Source organism: Monodon monoceros, unplaced genomic scaffold, assembly GCF_005190385.1.
Source record: "Monodon monoceros isolate NGI ecotype Baffin Bay Population unplaced genomic scaffold, NGI_Narwhal_1 Super_Scaffold_20, whole genome shotgun sequence".
In the NCBI taxonomy this organism is placed as follows: Eukaryota; Metazoa; Chordata; class Mammalia; order Artiodactyla; family Monodontidae; genus Monodon; species Monodon monoceros.
The window spans coordinates 32,058,142-32,079,449 of record NW_021703777.1 but is presented as its reverse complement, the minus strand read 5'-3'; the positions used below and the strand labels follow the sequence as shown (position 1 = coordinate 32,079,449).

At 39.2% G+C, this 21,308-nt stretch overlaps 1 protein-coding gene across 2 annotated transcripts in view; it reads right to left on the bottom strand.

The window, feature by feature from the left end:
- Positions 1-21,308, bottom strand: part of TRIM2 (tripartite motif containing 2) — a 119,657-nt gene that overhangs the window by 10,376 nt on the left and 87,973 nt on the right. For both annotated transcript variants that reach the window (XM_029235676.1, XM_029235677.1), the window contains exons 7-10: positions 13,256-13,359; positions 12,846-13,013; positions 5,483-5,651; positions 4,349-4,419 (exon numbers count right to left, since the gene is read on the bottom strand). In XM_029235676.1, the coding sequence (XP_029091509.1) occupies positions 4,349-4,419; positions 5,483-5,651; positions 12,846-13,013; positions 13,256-13,359 (512 nt within the window). The remainder of the gene's footprint in view (positions 1-4,348; positions 4,420-5,482; positions 5,652-12,845; positions 13,014-13,255; positions 13,360-21,308) is intronic.

Sequence of the window (21,308 nt, the reverse complement as noted above, 5' to 3'; positions counted from 1 at the left end):
TTTAAATAAACAGCTAATTTCAAGAACAGGCATTGTATTTCTAACAGGATGGATGATCACTCAAAGTTGAATCAGAAAGTAAGAGCTTTTTGTTAAGCCAGATACTCAGAATTTACTACCATTTTACTAAGTCAACATAACAAGAAAGGGTGGTAGGCTGGACCACGCATTTATAATAAGGAAAATTCATCGAATGAGTGAGTGCGTGTGTGCGTGTGTGTGTGTGTGATGGCAGCAGGTGAGGAATAAGAAAAGGACTTTTTAAAATAGATTTTCTCAGAATATATTTTAGTTAGAATAGAGAGTTTACACGACCCTAAGGCTTTGATGAATAGAGCCCATGAGAGAGGGAGGCTGACAGAAGTCGGGGCTAAACAGAACTCTTAAGAATTCTCAAATTCTCTAATATCTGATATGGTCAAGCACTGGGCTGTTGTGCTTAATTAAATATTCTTATTAATAGAGTGTTACTGTATATGTATCAACTGCAGATTACTCAGATTACTAATCTTGAGAGAATTAAAATTTTAATATGTGTTTAATGATAAGACTATAGTTAGCATGATTTTATCTCGATGATTCTGGTGATACTTTGAAACGTCTTCGGGAATTATTTTAAGCTTCCATTATCATGCAACATGTGTAGAAGTACTCATTAACGAATCAGAAAGTGTTACATACAAGGCACCCATGAGGGTAAGGTTCCTAAAATATGGACCTGAGAGAGGTCACTATGTCTGAGCACAGATCTAATCTGAAGATGATCTCAGGACCTTTTAGAGATTCTCCTATTGCCATCTCTGTGGTTATAAAAGATTAAAATGATGCTATTTGTTTTAGTTTCTTTTTTTGTCTTTTTGTTTTTGGTTTTGGGGTTTTTTTCTGCCGCACCACACAGCACGCAGGAGCTTAGTTCCCTGACCGGGGATCGAACCCACATGCCCTGCAGCAGAAGCATGGAGTCTTAACCACTGGACCACCACGGAAGTCCCTCTTTTAGTTTCTTATGATGGGAAAGTGAGACATTTCCATCTCTAAAGCCACATTCTTTAAGGTAAAAAAAATGTCATGACCACTTCCCGAATTAATTACATACTTGCCAAGTAAGTAAGCTACCTCTTTGGTTCTTTGGAAAGGACAGAGATAGGAACCAGCTTTTCCTAAAATATCATTTAAAATCTTTCCTGGCTCTTTTTATCTCCTTCACATAAACATTCTACTTTTAAAGACCAAAAGGAGTGTTTGTATGCTGGCGAGGACATGACTGATTATTCTCTGATCTTTCCCTTATTAAGTTGTACAGGGGAGGGATAAATTAGGAGTTTGGAATTAATATATACACACTATTATAAATAGAATATACAATCGGCAAGGACCTACTCAATAGCACAGGGAACTCTACTCAATATTCTGTAATAACCTAAGTGGGAAAAGAATCTGAGAATATATATATATATATATATATAACAAAATCAGTTTGTTGTATACCTGAAAACTAACACAACGTTGTAAATCAAACTGTACTCCAATACAAAAATGAAAAAAGAAGTTGTACAAATAATTTTTTTGTTTGTTTGTGTTTATCTTTCTGAGTTAGTATGTTTTCCTTGGCATAATTCAAACAGCTTACGTGCTTCTGCTCCATTTTGTAATAATGGAGAAGGCCAAATTTAGTCTTAACTGTTTTGCAACGAGAAAAAGGTATAAAGTGAAGGTAGATGAAGAACTAACTAGCCCACTCATTAGCCCTGACCTATAGGTCTGGTTTTTACATTTACCAACAGAGAAGTGACTTGAATACTAGAACTCTTGTTAACTGCCCTGTGTTATATAGGGAACAAAAGCCCAACTATTCCATAAGAGCTATATGGCAACGACTGTCAAAGAGAAGAGAAAAAACAAAATGACTGGGTTTTTTTTCCTACTAAATAAGAGGAAAATTGAGTTTAAATAACTAAACTGCCTCTACAGTATTGAAAACTTAAAGTGTTTTCATAATCTTAATCATGATGTCACATATTTTCTATTTTTCCCATCTAAAAATGTCATTCCATTATTTATAAATTATTCAGATGAAAACATATTAAGAGGCAGAAGTATGAGCTGAAATCGTTTTTATAGCTTTGTTTTTTGATAACAAATTTTTATAGCAAGTTTTTATAAGTCGGACGATAATCCTTTTCTGATTTCAAGATTCTGCTCACCTCAATACCACCTCCACTTGGAAGTCTTCCCTGACTATCTTAGCAATGGACATGTATTTTCTTCTGGATACCTATAGAACTTTATATGTACCTATTTTTTAAAAGTCATTCAGTGCTCCTGCCTTGCATTCTGGTCACTCACATGTTTTATTTCCTCCTCCAGCACCAGTCAGGGCTGGTAAACAGGAGCCCTCCCACATACCAACACCAGGTGGTTCAGAGAGCTGCCTGGGGCACTGGGACGGGGAAGGCTCTGAGGCCACGGGTGTGCTTAGTAGAAAAGAGCAACCTGATTAACATCACTGTCTTCTGGTGGGGATGGGCAGCACCTATGCCAGGCTTTGCTGGCCTCTGACACTGTTAAGATCTATATGTATTTTCTTCTCGTTGAATGCGCTACAGTTAAATGAAGGATTCCTCTATAAAAAGAGTGAAGGGCAGGAAGCGTAATAATAGCCAAGTTATCCTTTTATAGTTACATTCATCACACAGGACTGTTACAGCCCCCTGGGAGGACCGTCACAAGCCCAGGCCCTGCTGCCTCTTTGATCTCTGTTTCTCTCCTCCTCCAAAGATTTTCCCACTGTCCTCTTCCTTTTACCAAGGCTGGGCATTGAGGGAGGCAGGGGATATGAGGATGGAGCCCCACCACTATGGTAGCAACTCTGGAGAGACTACATGGCAGGAAGCAGCCTTACAAGTAAGCAGCAGTGGGCATCATTTCCCCTCATCCTGCCCCGTCACCATGGCCCACTGTGCTCTCCTCTTTGCACAGGGACTTGACACCCATCTCAAAAGCTCAAGGCCTTCCCATTTACTCAGGTTAAAAGTACCTTCCTCCAGGAAGAGGTGGGGAAACGAAGCAGTGAAGAGAGAGTACCTTACTTAGGGTGTTAAAATCCTATCCCCATCTAGCTATTCTAGCTGTCAACAAAGGCAAATTGTTTTTAAAGTTTGGTTGCTCAATGGTTGTCTCTAAGTGCAGACTTTAGTCATTGGCCTACCATCTGTGCTGTTTTCTTATCCTCCCTCACATTTGAAATGCCTCATTTTAAAAAATTTAAATGAATTTCCTTACAAGAAAAACTTTATATCACTTCTATAAGTGCAAACCAGTATGACTTGATGTAAACAGAAGGTAACTCTAAAAATATATACACAACACTTAAAAGAAAAATGTCTGCCAGTGCACTGCCCAGGACCACCTGGCCTCCCCTTCAATGGAACACACATCACACTTTGAGAAGCTTGGTCTAGAATGTCATTAAACATTTTCTCTTTTCGGTAAGTGAGACATTGGTTTTCAATCACTTTAGTATTTCCTGGTTTGCTCATAATAAAGGTCAAATCTCTCTTCTCTCCTCTACCTAGTAAGAAAGATGTACTACACTATTTGGGAGAGGGGGTGGGCATTGTTTTCTCAGGAACACCAAGTGTGTGAAAGGATTCTAAGATGTATGAAATACACTACATGAATGCATGCCAGGGCTATTTCCCTCCCCAAATCTGTTGCTGTAGCAGAGTTCTGATATCTAATTTTGTTTGAAAGGTCTTATAATGCAGAAAATTGAAGAAAGTGATCCATTTTAATTTACTGAATAGCCACGAAACATTAAGCTTCAGAAAGTTCTGCCTCTCTAAGTTCAAGCAATTGCTTTTTTTTTTTTTTTTTTGCGGTACGCGGGCCTCTCACTGTTGTGGACTCTCCCGTTGTGGAGCACAGGCTCCGGACGCGCAGGCTCAGCGGCCATGGCTCACGGGCCCAGTCGCTCCGCAGCATGTGGGATCTTCCCGGACCGGGGCACGAACCCGTGTCCCCTGCATCGGCAGGCGGACTCTCAACCACTGCGCCACCAGGGAAGCCCCCAAGCAATTGCTTTTTTGAATTTCATTTTCAAGTTATCTCCATTTACACCGGTTTCAAATTAAGGAACTTATTGCCACCATATTTTGTTCACTTTTCTGACTCTCCAAAGTCTGTATGTCCAAATTAAAACCCGCATCTTTAAGGAGAAACAAAAATCTTCTCTTTTTGGCTACCTCCCCTAGGTCCTGTGTGTATATATGAGTGTTATGTTTTCTCCCAGACTGAGTCCTCAATAAAAGCAGTTAAAAGTTAACAACAATTGATGTGTTTATGGTACCTTGACAGAATGATTATGGAAATCTGTAACAATAATCTCATTATTGCTATTTACAGCTGCGAAATGGGGACCTGAAATAAAGATAGGAAAAAATATGTGATGACCATAACAACTAAAATGATTACAACAACACAGTAGTTACGAAACTTCATATATTAACTTAGTTATTTAAGAAAGAACAAAGAATCGTAAACTCAGTCCTTGGAAGGTCATTCAGCCTGACCTCTGGCTCCAGATAACACGAATTCGATAGCATTCTACGCTTGTGACTGTCTACTCTGCCTTCTTCCAGATCAAGCTAAGAGTGCCAGCAGCCCTCATGAAGTGGAATGAGCAATAAGCATCAGGAATCATTCTCCGCACCACCATCTGAAAGTCACATCTGCCAGCTTCCCTGATAGTCACATAGGACCCTCAGCTCTCACCGAGGAGAGACATGGTAACTCTTAGCACCAATATGTAACATTTTTTTCAAGTAGAGCAGAAACCCACACTTTGTAATTTTGGGTGACATTCAGAACCTGGCAGAACTGGAGACAAAGCATAAAGAAAGGTTATGCAAATTAACACGAATTGCCAAAAGCATCCTTTCCAAAAGAAAATTAATCAACTGTTTTCAGCCTCTTCTTGCAGATGTAAAAAACGAAGTGATTGCAAAGTGGCACACCAGAAAAAGAAGGAAAAGAGACAGCCCTTCCTGTACTTAGCAAATATTCTCAACTCCTGCTCTCTTATAATCACCTAGACAGGTGAAAAGTATTCTCATTCAGAAGCTCTTTAAATTAAGCTACAACTAGGTGGAACCAGGAGGTTCTCCATGGTTCCTCAAACATTTTTATTTAAAAAACATTTTATTAACGCTTATATTTTATTTAATGTTAATATTCGAAGGTTAGACTTCTGAGTTGTAAACTGCCACCAATAAAAGCCACACACGGGCTGCAGTTGAACTTACTGTGGGCGGAGTCATTGAGCAGCATCTAACCATGCTTTCGCTTAGATTCCATCCCCAGTATCTTTCCCAAAGCCAGCAAAAACACTGGGGAGGAGGCGTCTTCAACATGCTCCAACATCATGCAAATGTGAGCAGAAGAGGCATAAAAAAGGGGGTTTACATATTACCATCGAGTGTACCTGCAAACTGCCTGTCCCCATTTCCTCGGCTACCAAACCTGGTGACTATTTTCCCATTTGGCTGGAAGATAAACACGCAGCACGCCTTGTTATCCACCACGATGATGTGCCCATTGCGGTCCACAGAAACTCCTTTGGGCCCCATCAGCTTTCCTGATCCGATTTTTGTCTGTTAGAAACAAGTGCAGAAATGAAGTTGAAAGCACTACAGAACATGAAGACAGACACTGGTGTCAGCAAACATTTACTTGACTGTTCAAACAGAGGTGCACAGTGCCACAATGAGCGTCTGTCTTGGAAAACTGTCTTTGTCACATCCATTATCTGTTACCGATATTTATAGGAAATCAGTTTTTTAAGGAATCACTACCACAATTGTTCTAGAATCTCCTTAACTAGGGCCACAGTTCCCTTGTAAAGAGGCAGTGTGGTATAGCAAGAGATCACCGAGTGAGGAGTAGGAAGACCGTCCCACACCTGTCACTTGCTTCGGACACACCTGATACAGCACAAATGGATTTAATTTCCTTAAGATTCAGATTCCTTATATATTAAAAACGTCAAAAAATGACTTCAGTCACTTCCACTGATATTTCTGGAATATGTATTAAGTAAAATAAAGTAGGTAAAGTGTTTAGTGTAGAGCATAGCACATGTTAGGGAAGCAGTCATTAAAGGGAAGCAGTCACTGTCATTATATGTCGTAATTAATATCGAAATTGCAAGGCATCTGCCATTGAACTTTACTACAATTAAGTTCCACACGGGTGGGAATCATGTCTGTTTTATCCAGCACTGTGTACTCAGAGCCTAGCACACTTCTTGGTGCCTAACAGGTACTCAACAAATATTTGTTCAATATATTAACTTCCAAAGTCTAGCATTGTTACAGGGTAATAATGATGATTGGTTCCAGTTTTCACAGTATTTTAAAATGACAAAAAAGCATTAGATTTCTATTAAACAATATGCATTTAAAATCTTACTCATTTTTCTGAATAGACTATAGTATGCATATAAATGTCTGTTTGTTGCAAAACACATGTCTTATACCTTTACTTTTCTACCTCCATCTTCTAGAGTACTTACAAAGTAGTACTTTACTCATTCACCCATTTGTTCACTAATTCTACAAACACTGATAGAGCACCCACTACATGGCACCTGGTAGACAAAGATGAGTTAGACACAGCACTTACCCTCAACAACATCTCAGCTGCACTGTCTACCGTGCCATTTTTAAAGTGACTGGTGTCAAATGTTCAATTTGGTAGATTTGGGAGAATTCAATAGGCCATCTCAGAAGCCATGTGGAACAACGACCTGATGAGACAGGTCAAGGAAGGAGAAGGACCACCCAAGGCGAGGGAGAGGTGGGCAAGGGGGACTGGGAGATGACAGGGACAGCAAGAACTGCAGTCCTCCCCGACACCAGGATGGAAAAGGTCAAGGCAAAGCAGATCTCTCTGTGCTTTTATGAAGGACCTTCAGATATATTACTGAACAAAGCAAGGTACAGAACAGTGAGTAGTCTGAGCCCATCTGTATTAAATATGTGTTTGTATGTATACATATTCCTGGAAGAGAAAGTAAGAAACCAAATAGTGTTTATATCTTCCAAAGTGATATTAGTGACGGTAGGAAAAACTCTTATTTTATACTTCTCTGTAGGCTTATTTGAAAAATCTATTTGCATGTGTTACTTTTTAACTTAAAAAGTTTAACTTTAAAAAAATTACATTCTCAAAGGTTCTGTTTTAGTCCCCTTATTTTCCCTCTCTCTGTTAATGCTGTCTGATAGGAATGTAACGTAAGCTACATATGTAACTTAAAGTTTGCTAGTAGCCACACCAAAAAACAGAAAAAGAAACAGGGAAAATTCATTTTAGTTATGTATTTATTTAACCCAATATAACGAAAAGGTACCATTTCAATATGTAGTCAATATAAAAATTATTAATGAACTATTTTACATTCTTTTTAGGGGACTAAGTCTTTGAAATCCAGTGTGTATTTTACACTCATGGCACATCTCAATTCAGACCAGCCCCCTTTCAAGAACTCAGTATCCACATGTGGCTTGTGGCTACCATATTGGACAGCACAACTCTACATACTTCTAAAATCTCATTTATGCTATGGCATCAACTTTCACCTCCATGTGTAAGATTCTCAAATCCATATCTTTAGTCATGGCCTATTTTACAGGTTATCACCTCAAACTCAACCAATGTCAAAACAAAAAACCAAAAAAAAGATAAAAAAGAAACCCCAAACTAGCACCTCCTGATTTCCTAATTATTTTTGTGACACCACAGTTAGTCCAGTCGACCAGGATCAAACTTTCAAAGCAAAATTCATCCTTTCTTTCACCAGTTTGAACCTCAGTTTCTTCATCTATAAACTGGCAGCTATGCTATTTACCTCCTGGGTCATGCAGATTCTGAAGGATAAAGAAGACTGTCAAGCACGATCTCCTTCTCTCCCACCCTATCCAGCTGACATTATACTTGACTCGCAGGATTATCTTCTTTCCCCCAAACACATGAAGATACGTGCAGAGAGAGTATGGAGAGAGGGATGGGGACCTTTCCACAGTGGAGGTTCAGACTTTGTAGGATCTTGTAAGTTTATAAATGACTGAGATTCAGATTTGATCTCTTTAGAATAAAGAGGTACATTTACTTAGGAAGGAAACACTGGCATTCTTGCAAGGGAATCTGTTGGTTAATTTAATTCTGATTTTGCAATCTAGCCCAAAGATCAGAGACTATAACATAATAGCTTGCAAAAAAATATATATATACTTTCTTTCATGTCAGAATGGAAGATATGTCCGTAGAGATCAAAAGGAAGAGAGGAAACTCTTGAGTATTAAGAAGAATATTATCACTACCTAATATTATGAACAGTGTTTGTTACTTAGAATGACTCAGCCATATAATACCAAGTGGATGATAACTATGTAGCATAAAAACAGAAAATAAGGGACCAGTGCCATTCTATTATACAATCAGAACTAGTGCACTTCTAAAAGAAAAAAGTTAAATGTTGAACCAAAACCTCTTTTCCTTCCATTTCCTTTCATCACTCCCCGTTTAGCTGCACTAGATTCTACCAAGGGAAATAAGACAATGTGTCCTGACAATGTGTCCGCCATCTTAAACAGAACAATAAGCAAGGATATTTTAGACCCTGGCTTTGGAAAAGTTAAATGAAAGTATTTAACTCAACAAATAGGTCCTTAAATTGAAGAGGGAAGAGATGAGATATTTTAGAATACGTGGTGGCCAGGGGTCTCTGCATCTGTTCTGGGGTCACAAAAATTTCCTAGATGGAGGGAAGATGGAAAGGAAAAAATTCGAGGCAGAGAGGAATGAAAATCAGGGCTAAGAAATTGGTGAGTAAAAGAAAGAAAAGGAGATAAGAAATTTTATCCCTAGAACTACTAGGAATAAATACAGAGAATCCACATTGCTGTTAAAAGTTTGTCTTTCTGAGCACCTGTTTAATTTTACTGAATTCCACCGAAGAAGAAAATAAGTCTCTCTCTGTTTATGGTCATGGCCATCAGGCTTGGAGGAAATCCCATTAAACTACAAAAGTGTTTTCACTTGCTATCCTTTTACCCTTTGGGTTTTGATCAGTATCTATTAAAAAAAGGGAATATGATGAAACTACACCATATCCATTCCCCCAATCCTCTAGGGGGCATGAGTGTTCTTTCGTGTTTATTCCAATTGTTACCAACAGTATTCCAACTATCAGAATCCAGTTCTTCCAAGAAGAAAGGCTATTACATTTAGAACACTGAATCACTGAGTGAAAAATACTTAATTTAGGAAACGCTTCTCTCTTAAATATAAAACCTTTGTTTCAATTTAATATATTAGAGATAAAGTGTTTCAATAAAGTAGATAAAAAACTGTTTCAATAACTATTTTAGTGTTAGTTTCTAAATTTGAAAAGACAGGTCATAGTTTTGCTAAGGTATGAAACCAGAACAAATGGGTTGTCTCCAAACTAAAGGGGTACTTTCAAGAGGTCGCTAAACATTGTTCATTCTATTGATGTTAAAGCTGTCATATTTGGGTATGTCTTACCACAAATACAATTATGAAAACAGAAAGAAGAGGAGGAAGTTAGAGATGCAGAAAGGCAAAAGAACTTCCTGTGTATATGGCCATCATACAGAGTCATCAAATCTCTAGTGGAACAAAACGAATCAATGACAATTGAAGATTCTTGTGCAATACGGTGGAATTAGAGATGACAGTTTTTATTCTCCTAGATTGAAAACATGCTGCCCCATGCAAAACAGAGGCTCCAAGTTGAGGGTGAATAATTACATAAGTAACTTCTTTTAATGAAAATGATGAGGTGACTGTGGTGATCCAATGACTTTAAAAAGGAAAATATAAATTCCTCCAATAAGAGACTAATGAGTGAACTTCGTGTATCTTCTGAATTCCAGAATCGATTATGAAGAGCGTCATCTCTGTAAGTTTGGACAAAGAAGGAGTGACCACCAGCAGGTGGTATGAGGTCATGCAGCCAAAATCACAGCTGATCAAACAGACGTCATGTTTTGGGCAGGGTCATTAGAGGCACTGGAAAAGAACTCTTCTTCGATGCCTATTTCATACAAGGCACATATACAATCCAGAAATAAAATCTCATGTAACCCTTGCCCAAATCCTGTAAGACAGATTTTTAAAATCCAGATTTGAAATATGAGGCTATTGAGGCTCAAGGAAGTCATATAATTTGCCAAAGGCCAAACAGTTAATAAACCGTAGAGCTGGGATTCCAGTGGTTTGATCTGACTTAAAGCTCATGTTGTCAACACAAAGAGAAGCCTGGACGGGGGAATGTGGAAGGCAGAGTGAACATGGCCTTCAAAACACCTGTGACAAAGTGTTTCATAATCTTCTTGTGAACAAATGTGGAAAATGGGCTGGATGACAATATTCTTTGATGACACCTTAGAAGAGAGATTTCTGTTGTCATCAAAGGGCTCTCTACTCTTCAGTGACTGACTGGATGAAGAAACAGAGGATGATGCTGGGAGTAACAGCAAGTGCATCAAATGATGGGATCCCTCCAAGTGTAGCTCACTCACATTTTCTCCATGAAGCTGGCCCCGGTTTTCTTTTCCCTCCAATTCCTATATCATATACTATAATACTATGGTTCTAGATTGTACCAAACAATTTATGATTGCTTAAAGGCTGACATGAATTGTTTTCTGTTATCTCTTGTGTATTTGTCTTTTTTCCTCAAAAGGCTTCTACATTTTTAAAAGGTAGGGACCATGTCTTATTAATTCTGTTTCTCCCATATCATCTATCACAGAAAGTACTGATAGATAGGAACTGAGAAAGTAGAAGGAACTTCATAAATGACAACTTGTAGGCTAATTTGGGAAATATAAATTGCCTCTTAATAGCCTTTTCTAAAGGTTGTTGTTTTTCATTGAATTGAGGTAAACCTGACAGTATTAAAAAAAAAAAACATTATCCATGACATTTTCCACAGAACTAAAGCAAATAATCCAAAACTTTATATGGAACCATAAAAGACCCAGAATTGCCAAAGCAATCCTGAGGAAAAAAACAAAGCAGGATGCATAACTCTCCCAGACTTCAGACAATACTACAAAGCTACAGTAATCAAGACAGTGTGGTATTGGTACAAAAGCAGACATACGGATCAATGGAACAGAATAGAGAGCCCAGAAATAAACCCACACACCTACAGTCAATTAATCTTCAACAAAGGAGGCAAGAGTATAAAATGGGAAAAAGTCTCTTCAGCAAGTGGTGCTGGGAAAGTTGGACAGTCACATGTAAGTCAATGAAGTTAGAACACACCCTCACACCATACACAAAAATAAACTCAAAATGGCTTAAAGGCTTTAAGACATGACACCATAAAACTCCTACAAGAGAGCACAGGCAAAACATTCTCTGATATAAATCGTACCAATGTGTTCTTAGGTCAGTCTCCCAAGGCAATAGAAATAAAAACAGAAATAAACAAATGGGACCTAATCAAACTTACAAGCTGTTTGCAGAGCAAAGGAAACTATAAAAAAAAAAAAAAAAAACCACCAAAAAAAACACACAAAAAAACACAAAAAGACAACCTACAGAATGGGAGAAAATATCAATATTTGCAAATGATGTGACTGACAAGGGCTTAATCTCCAAAATATACAAACAACTCATACAACTCAACAACAAAAAAACAAACAACCCAATTGAAAAATGCACAGAAGAACTTAATAGGCATTTCTCCAAAGAAGACATACACATGGCCGGTAGGCACATGAAAAGATGCTCAACATCACTAATTATTAGAGAAATGCAAATCAAAACTGCAATGAGGTACCACCTCACACTAGTCAGAACGGCCATCATTAAAAAGTCTACAAGTAACAAATGCTGGAGAGGGTGTGGAGAAAAAGGAACCCTCCTGCACTGTTGGTGGGAATGTAAATTGGTGCAGCCACTATGGAAAACAGTATGGAGGTTCCTCAGAAAACTAAAAATAGAACTACCATATGATCCTGCAATCCCACTACTGGGCATATACCCGGACAAAACTCTAAATCAAAAAGATACATGCACCCCTATGTTCATAGCAGCACTACTCACAATAGCCAAGACATAGAAACAAACTAAATGTCCATTGACAGATGAATGGATAAAGAAGATGTGGTACATATAGACAATAAAATACTACTCATCCATTAAAAAGAACAAAATAATGCCATCTGCAGCAACATGGACGTAACTAGAGATTATCATACTAAGTGAAGTAATTCAGAAAGAGAAAGACAAATACCATATGATATCACTTATATATGGAATCTGAAATATGGCACAAATGAACCTATCTATGAAACAGAAACAGACTCACAGACATAGAGAACAGACTTCCGGTTACCAAGAAGGAGCAGGGGAGGGAGAGGGATGTACTGGGAATTTGGAGTTAGTAGATGCAAACAATTACATTTAGAATGGATAAACAACAAGGTCTTACTGTATAGCACAAGGAACTATATCTAATCCCCTGGGATAAACTATAATGGAAAAGAATATTTTTTAAAATGTATAAAAGAAAGCAACTGAGCAAACTAATTGCTTTATAAAATGAAGCCACATTTAGGTTACACATGAGTAGATTTATGACAATGTCATTGTGACTCTCACTTCATTAAACTTAGATGTAACAAAGTCAAGATGTCTTTACATATGAAAAACTGAATATTTTATTGGCTCTAGATCCAAAGAAAAAGACAATTTCATCTTGTATTTCCTGTCCCTTCTCTCGACTGGCCAGCTGTAGTTAATCTTACCTTAAACTTCCCATCTGATGAGAAGATGCTGACCCATTTATTATCATAATCTGCAATGATTATGTCCCCACTGGGATGCACAGCCACTCCCGTGGGCCGCTGCAGCTGCCCGGGAGAGCGTCCTCGTATGCCAAAACGACTTCTGAACTGTCCATCATTGGAAAATATCTGGAAAACAAATTACATTCATTGGAACGTGAACTAGTATAGAAATGAGTGGGAAAGACAGGCAAGAGCATCCGTCATAAGTACTACAGGTCAGAACATGCAAACTCTATTTGAAAAAAAGCTTATATACACATCATAAGCTTCCCTTTCTTTCCTTGCATCCTAAGTCTTAAGTAGGAAACTAGGCAGGTCTATCTATTTATCAGTGTAAGTGGTTAAAGGTATACAATTAGGGGCCATACCTGCACGCACTGGTTGTTACTGTCTGCAATTAATATCTTCCCATTTGTAGATGCTGCCACCCCTTGAAGATTTGTAAATTCCCCTTTATTTCTTCCTTTGGTTCCTGAAAATAAACGATAAAAGCACAGAAAATCAAACAATAGAGAGTTAGATTTCTCAGTTTCGGCAAGAGAACATTCAGTCTTCTATAGGTAGCCTGAGAATGCAATGTTTTTTTAAATTACACTTAAAAAAAAAGGGGAACCCCTCCCCTGACTTAATCCATATTCTACTAAACTTCTCTTCCAGACCAATTCTGTAAAGTCTTTGCAAAATCACCTTTCGAGGGGTAAATACCAATCTTCTCTTATTAAACTATAGCTGTATATTAACATGATTAAAATATATTTAGATTTCACAAAGACACAATTATAAAAACTAATGTTACAATTAAGGACACTTTATAGGAGCGGGCCTTATTTGGGAGCTCTGCCAAAATCCCACCCTCTCACTCAGCAGCTCTTAGACACCTGGACACTTGACTTTCAGCACTTTTAACAAACCATAAGGTCAGAGATGTTATAAAACTAGCGGGCTGATTTTCATACACTGGAGTGATTTATTTTCAAAGACTCGGTGTCTCATAAGTTGTGTATCTTTCCTGTAAAAGATATCCTGACCATGTTTTCTAGATTAAATAAATAAGAAAGGCAAAAGAAAATTAATTAATCCGAGTCATACTCTCATCCCTCTAGAGTTTCTTATGGAAGAGATGAAGCAGGTGAAAAAATAAAGCTAAGGTGACTACAGTTAACAGATGTTTGTTTTTGTTTCAAATGAAGTGTTTATAACTTATTTTAATAAGACCATGCAAATATTAACAGAAGGAACTTTGCTCAGAAATGACCAGGAAGTGGGCTTCCCTGGTGGCGCAGTGGTTGAGAGTCCGCCTGCCAATGCAGGGGACACGAGCTCGTGCCCCGATCCGGGAAGATCCCACATGCCGCAGAGTGGCTGGGCCCGTGAGCCATGGCCGCTGAGCCTGCGCGTCCGGAGCCTGTGCTCCGCAACGGGAGAGGCCACAATAGTGAGAGGCCCGCATACCGCAAAAAAAAAGAAATGATCAGGAAGGAGGTTTAAATTTTCATAGTTGGAGAGAGAGCACTATGCCTCAGTTTTATCATTTCATTCATATTCAAAATAGCAACTTGATATTTGTTTTTAGACGTCAATGCAGGGCCTCAGGAAAGAGTAGAAAAGATATGCTGCCGATGGCCAATGTCAAGCCCGTGCTTAGCCTGCTTAGGAAACTGGTTTTTGCATTTAGGAAGTAAGACTGCCATATAATTAAACTCAGAACAAAATCAACAACAGAACTGCTGGGTGAACCATCTTATCACCTGGTTCTCACGAAACCCACCGGGTAGTTGCTTTATTGAGATCCTAGACCCTAACAAGATGACTCACCGCCTCTCTATCTCTTCCTAACATGAAACATGAAGATCCTAACATGAGGATCTTCCAGATCCTCAAAAGAATGTCTTCTAGGTTGTAGGACAAACGATTCTACTTTATTTCAGATGTTTCAGCAGAGATGATCTTTGTACCTGATCTGCACAGAATCCCTATAGTATTCAAGTCCATGGGATCAGCTAACACTCTAAAAATGGTGTGTTGGCATCTGTTGGTGGGTGGCAGGGTAAAGGGTGGTTGGCCCCTGAAGGAGGTATGTGCCCACTTTGTATTAGCTTTTGGTCATTCCTTCTGATGTCTGAGTAACACCTGGTTAACAGGTACAGCAAAACTGAAGGACCAGGAAAAGAAACAATTCTTCTAAAATACTCAGTTTATAAATACTTTTTAAAAGGTAGTGGGGGCAAGGCCAGGGTCTCTCAAGAATAAAAACTTAACTCATCAAAAACGATAAAGGGCTTCCCTGGTGGCACAGTGGTTAAGAATCCACCTGCCAATGCAGGGGACATGGGTTCGAGCCCTGGTCCAGGAAGATCCCACATGTCGTGGAGTAACTAAGCCCGTGTGTCACAGCTGCTGAGCCTGTGCTCTAGAGCACGTGAGCCACAACTACTGAAGCCTGCGCGCCTAGAGCCCGTGCTCAGCAACAAGAGAAGCCACCACAGTGAGAAGCCCACATACCACAACGAAGAGTAGCCCCCACTCGCCACAACTGGAAAAAGCCTGCACGCAGCAACAAAGACCCAATGCAGCCAAAAAAAAAAGGTTGATAAATAGAAGCATGGAAATTATTAGTGGGATGAAGAACTGAGGACCAAATAAAGAAACATAATAAAAAAGAGTCCTACCAGTGAGACTGGAGAAGAATTGACTGTAAAGAAAAACCCAGGCTGTTCTAGATCCTGCTTTTGTAAAATTGGAAGTGCACCCATGGCTCAGAGGACATACAGGCAGGGGAAAGAAATACTGAAAACGGGGAGGGGAGTAAGAAGCACCTGCACAGAGTACATGAGCATTGGTCTGCTGTCCTTAAACCTGCCTGCTGCCCTCTTCTATTTAAACTTTGGTCCATCCTGCTAAGGACAAAGCCTATTCTATTCAGAGAAGCCTCTGCAGGCAGCAGCAGTTGAGTTTTGAAATGAAAGGAAAAATGGAGACACGTGCTTTAGTAGAAGTTCAGGGGTGCCTTAGCCAAAAAGATTTAATTGTCCTTTGGAAAAAATAGAGGTGATGCTGAAGGAAAATATATGAGCAAAAAACACTAGCACTTTTTTTTTCTCTGCAGAAATAAACACACATTTTTTAGTGTCAGTATAAATGGGAAAGAATTGTACTTGGGGGTATAATTTTAAAACTTGGGAAGACATTTAGTTGGACTCTGTATCAGTACCATTTGGACCAAGGAGAAGGAAGATTCTGCCCAGTTTGAAGTGAATGTGAGGATGCTCAGTACCTGCCATGAGAGCAACACATCTACATTGCAGAGGACCACACTGCTGGCAGGAGGTTCTCCAACCCCCTCCAAGCTCCAGGCTGATGCGTTGGCCCCCCTGTTATTCTTGGTCTCAAGTTAACTAGAGCTTGAGTCTGCTGCCCCACATGTAAATAAAAAATCACAGGGTTGGAGGCACATCTGTTAGTCCCAGATTGCTTACATACTTTTGAAAGAGCTAGATGTGCAACAGGCATTGCCATTTAAATTTTATATTTGTTTTAAAAAATCTTTCTCTTTAAGCCACAGGGCTCGGTTTCCAAATAGCTGGGGTTGGCATTTTCATAACAACACTTGATTCTTATGAGCATCTTTTGTCCTGTCAGAGCTATGGATCATCATTTTTCTTTTTTTTTTTTACAAAAAACTCTATTTGTGTTTTTTTAAGTACAGCAGGAACATAGAGTTACTCCTAAGGATTAAAGGAGATCCACCAGCATACTCTTGAGGGACAATTAATGCTGACTATTTTTACTAGCAGTTAAACTAGAAAAATCTTAATGGTGAGTAATGATGCAGAACTACAGCATAGTATCATTACGCTGAAATGCCCGAAGTCCAAGTGTTTGTAAAGTGTCTTGGGACCAAAATAAAAGTGTCTTGCGACCAAAATAAAATAACAGAAATTGCAGAAGTTAGAAATAATTTGGGGTCATGCATCCCTCTTCAAAATATTTAGTAAATACTATTTAGTCTATAGAAAATTTCCCCACCCTCCACAAAGTATTCTAAATAATGAAAACTAGTTCTTTCATAACAAATATAAATGTAACATAAAACATATACAGTAGTTATAAAATCTTGTCCTGTCTACTCTGATGTAAAAGATTTCACTTGATGGTTAGATTTTGGCTAGTAAAATGAGTAATGTGAGTTTTAAAAGTAATTATAAACAATTTGACAACAATTCCATAAGATAATTACACTTGTTTTCCCCAGACTTCCCAGATTTTAAACTAGCCTATGAAGCACAGAATGAATTTTCAAACCAACAGCTTCCTATCTGTGCTCCTGCCCTTGCCTCCAGGAAGATGACAGAGGTAAGGTAATAAGTCCCTGGATTGAAACAGGGGATCAATAACTGTAAATTTCCTCTCACCCCCACTCCAACTTAGTAAGAAAATTAATGCTAAATGAAACTAGATACTTAGAGTGGGATAATGCAAGAGGATGAAATTGAGCCAAACATAGGGTCTAACACGGGATCTTTAACCAAGTACGTGTTAATGTATGTTTGCTGAATGAATGGGTCCCTAAATGAATTATTAATGACTGAGTAAATTACAACCCACATTACATCATGGGAAAAGGAAGTGTTCAGTAATATTTACAGCACTTTCATATACATTCTCTTGTGCACTCCCTATAACAACCCCAAGAGTTAGCAGGATAAATATTATCATTCCATTTTGTAGATGAGAAATTGAAGCTAGGCATATCACAAAGATAGGGAAGAGACAGAGCAAAGAATAAAACCTGGTTCTCCCGACCCTTTATATATTTTTTAAATACACACATTGCTTCTAATTGGACCTTAGGATATCAGGTTTCTGAGGTGAGGACAATTACCCTTTGGGTTCACATGGATCATGCTTTCTCCATTAAATCTTTCAGAAAGCTCCATTTTAACTGGTTCACTGTCTCCCTCACTAAACTATGAGCTCCCTGGGGGACGAGGCAACATCTGTCCTGTTCTCTGTTGCATCCTACAACACAGCGGAGTGCCTGAAACTCATAACAGTGGCATCATTTTACATTTGAAATCCAAGAGGAGTTTCCAAGGATGAGATTCTCAAGGGGTGGGGACAGGGTTCCTATAATGACCTCAGATGCCAAATTAGCATGCTCTCCCTTCCTTTTAGGGAGGGAAGGTGATGGTTTGCAGAGATGAGGCAGGGAAGAGGGGCGTAAAATATCACACCTTCCTGTAAAGCCTCTGAACTCATGCTAAGTGATTTCACACATCCATTTGATATGACAAGAGAGCACACTGATCTAGAGTACAAATGAGCGGTTCATTCAACACATCCCAAGGATTCATTAAGGTATGGTGGATGAATTGCATAATTTGAAACAATTCATCTGTAATTCTTTCACTCCCTCCCACCTCTTCAGGCTTCCCCGTTGTTCAATGATTTTTTTAGTAGCTGACAAAACCAGCTCATGGCTTCTAGTCAGCAAACTCTGACAGTGCAGGGAAAAATAATCCCCGCGTTTCAAGGAATCAACACATGCTCTAAGCCACTTCCCTACACTCCTTCAGGACTGTTTTGCAATTCAATATTAGAGTAAGACAATAACTCATTCACAGTGGGCATGCATTACGTTTTCAGGTGTGGGAGATGTCATATATCTTAACTTTGGAAAACCACAGTAGTTAAAGGACATTTTAGATGAAGAGGAATCGGCGTGCAATTAAAAAGGCAGGGGCATCAGAGTTACAGGTGGCTTGGGTTCCTTCCTGGGCTCTCCTGAGCCTCCATTCCTTCAAAGCTAAGGATGATTATATGTTGTCCTGGTAATTTGACTCTTGAGGGGCAGGGGCTGTAGGGCTGGGGGAGGAGTTCTGATTTGTAGCATTGGTCCGTTTCTATTGTGTAAATACTACCATCACGGCTGATTTCAACGAATTCAGTAAAGATGCAGATACAAAATTAACATACAAAGTTCAGTAGCGTTTCTATACACTAACAATGAATTTTCTGAAAAAGAAACAAAGATGTTGATCTCCCTGATAATAGCATCAAAAACGATAAAATACTTAAGAATAAATTTAATCAAGGAGTTTGTGAAAGATCTCTACTCTGAAAACTACAAGATATTGAAAGAAATTGAAAAAGACACAAATAAGTGGAAAGGTATTCTGTGTTCATGGACTGGAAGAATTAATATTGTTAAAATGTTAATACTACCAAAAGCCATCTATAGATTCAATGAAATTCCTATCAAGATTCCAATGGCAATCTTTACAGAAGTAGAAATAACATTCCTAAAATTTATATGGAACCACAAAAGACCCTGAACAGCCAAAGAAATTCTGAGAAAGAACAAAGCAGGGAGGCATCACACTCCCTGATTTCAAGCTATAATATAAGGCTATAGTAATCAAAACAGTATGGTACTGGCATAAAAACAAACAGACCCATGGAACAGAATCAAGAGCCAAGAAAATTACCCAAATATATACAGTCAACTAATATTTTGACAAGGGAGCCAAGAATACTCAAGAGAGAAAAAACTTCGTGCTAGGATAATAGAATATTCACATAAAAGAATGAAACTGGAGGCTTCTCTGGTGGCACAGTGGTTGAGAGTCCGCCTGCCGATGCAGGGGACACGGGTTCGTGCCCCGGTCCGGGAAGATCCCACATGCCTCGGAGCAGCTAGGCCCGTTAGCCATGGCCGCTGAGCTTGCGCGTCTGGAGCTTGTGCTCCACAATGGGAGAGGCCACAACAGTGAGAGGCCCATGTACTGCAAAAAAAAAAAAAAAAAAAAGAACAAAACTGGACCCCCGTCTTACACTATTGACAAAAATTAACTTGAAATGGATTAAATATAAGACCTGAAACCAGGTCTAATTTCTTTCTGGAAGAAAACAGGAATAGAGTTCCCTGACTCAAGCTTTGGGAACGATTTTTTGGATATGACACCTAAAGCACAAGCAAGGAAAGCAAAAATAAAGAAGTGAGACTATACCAAACTAAAACACTTCTGTCAATGAGCAAAAGAAACTATCAATAATGTGAAAAGGACTTCCCTGGTGGCGCAGTGGTTAAGAATCCGCCTGGCAATGCAGGGGACATGGGTTCAATCCCTGGTCCAGGAAGATCCCACATGCCGTGGAGCAACTAAGCCCGTGCACCACAACTACTGAGCCCGCGCACTATAGCCCACGAGCCACAACCACTGAAGCCCACGTGCCCCAGAGCCCACAAGCCACAGCTACTGAAGCCCACGTGCCTAGATCCCGTGCTCCAAACAAGAGAAGCTACCTCAACGAGAAGCCTGCACACCGCAACAAAGAGTAGTCCCAGCTCACCGCAACTAGAGAAAGCCCGCGCGCAGCAACGAAGACCCAATGCAGCCAAAGGTAAAATAAAATAAATTTATAAAAATAATGTGAAAAGACAACCTACAGGATGGGCAAAAATATTTGCACACCATATATCTGATAAGGGGTTAATATCTAAAATACATAAAGAACTCATACAATTCAGTAGCAGAAAACTAAATAACCCAATTAAAAAATGGGAAAAGGACCAGAATAGACATTTTTCCAAAGAAGATTCACCAAAGGCCACATGAAAAGATGCTCAACATCACTAGTCATTAGGGAAATGCAAATTAAAAACACAACAAGATACCACCTCATGCCTGTGAGAATGGCCATCAACAAAAAGACAAGAGATAAAAAATGCTGGCATGGATGTGGACTGTTGGTCCTTGTGCACTGTTGGTGGGATGGTAAATTGGTACAGCCGCTATGGAAAACAGTATAAAGGACCTTTGAAAATTAAAAATAGAGCTACCATATGATCCAGCTATTCCACTTCTGGGTATTTTTGCATAGGAAACAAAAACCCTAACTCGAAAAGATACATGCACCCACATGTTCACAGAAGCACTATTTACAACAGCCAAGACATGGAAGCAACCTAAGTGTCCATCGATGGATGAATGCATAAAGAAGTTGTGGGCCGTGTGTGTGTGTGCATGTATGAACATTATTCAACCATAAAAGGGAGAAAAATCCTACCGTTTGCAACAACATGGGTGGACCTTGAATGTATTATGCTAAGTGAAATAAGTCGGACAGAAAATGACAAATACTGTATGATCTCACTTATATGTGGAGTCTTAAAAAAAACCAAACTCAGAAAAGAGATCAGACTTGGGGTTCAGAGGCGGAGGGTTGGAGAGGGGCAACTGGAGGTGAAGTAACTTCCCCAACTGCATGGGTAGGAAAGTGGCAGTGCTGGGGCTGGAACCCAAGGCTGTGTAGCCTCCGAGGCCACAGCTTTAACCATTCACTCTTCTACCTCACGCCCCTACATCACTCAAGTCAAACAGCTGGAAGTTCAATTTGGTCCTCAAGTCCTGCGCTCTC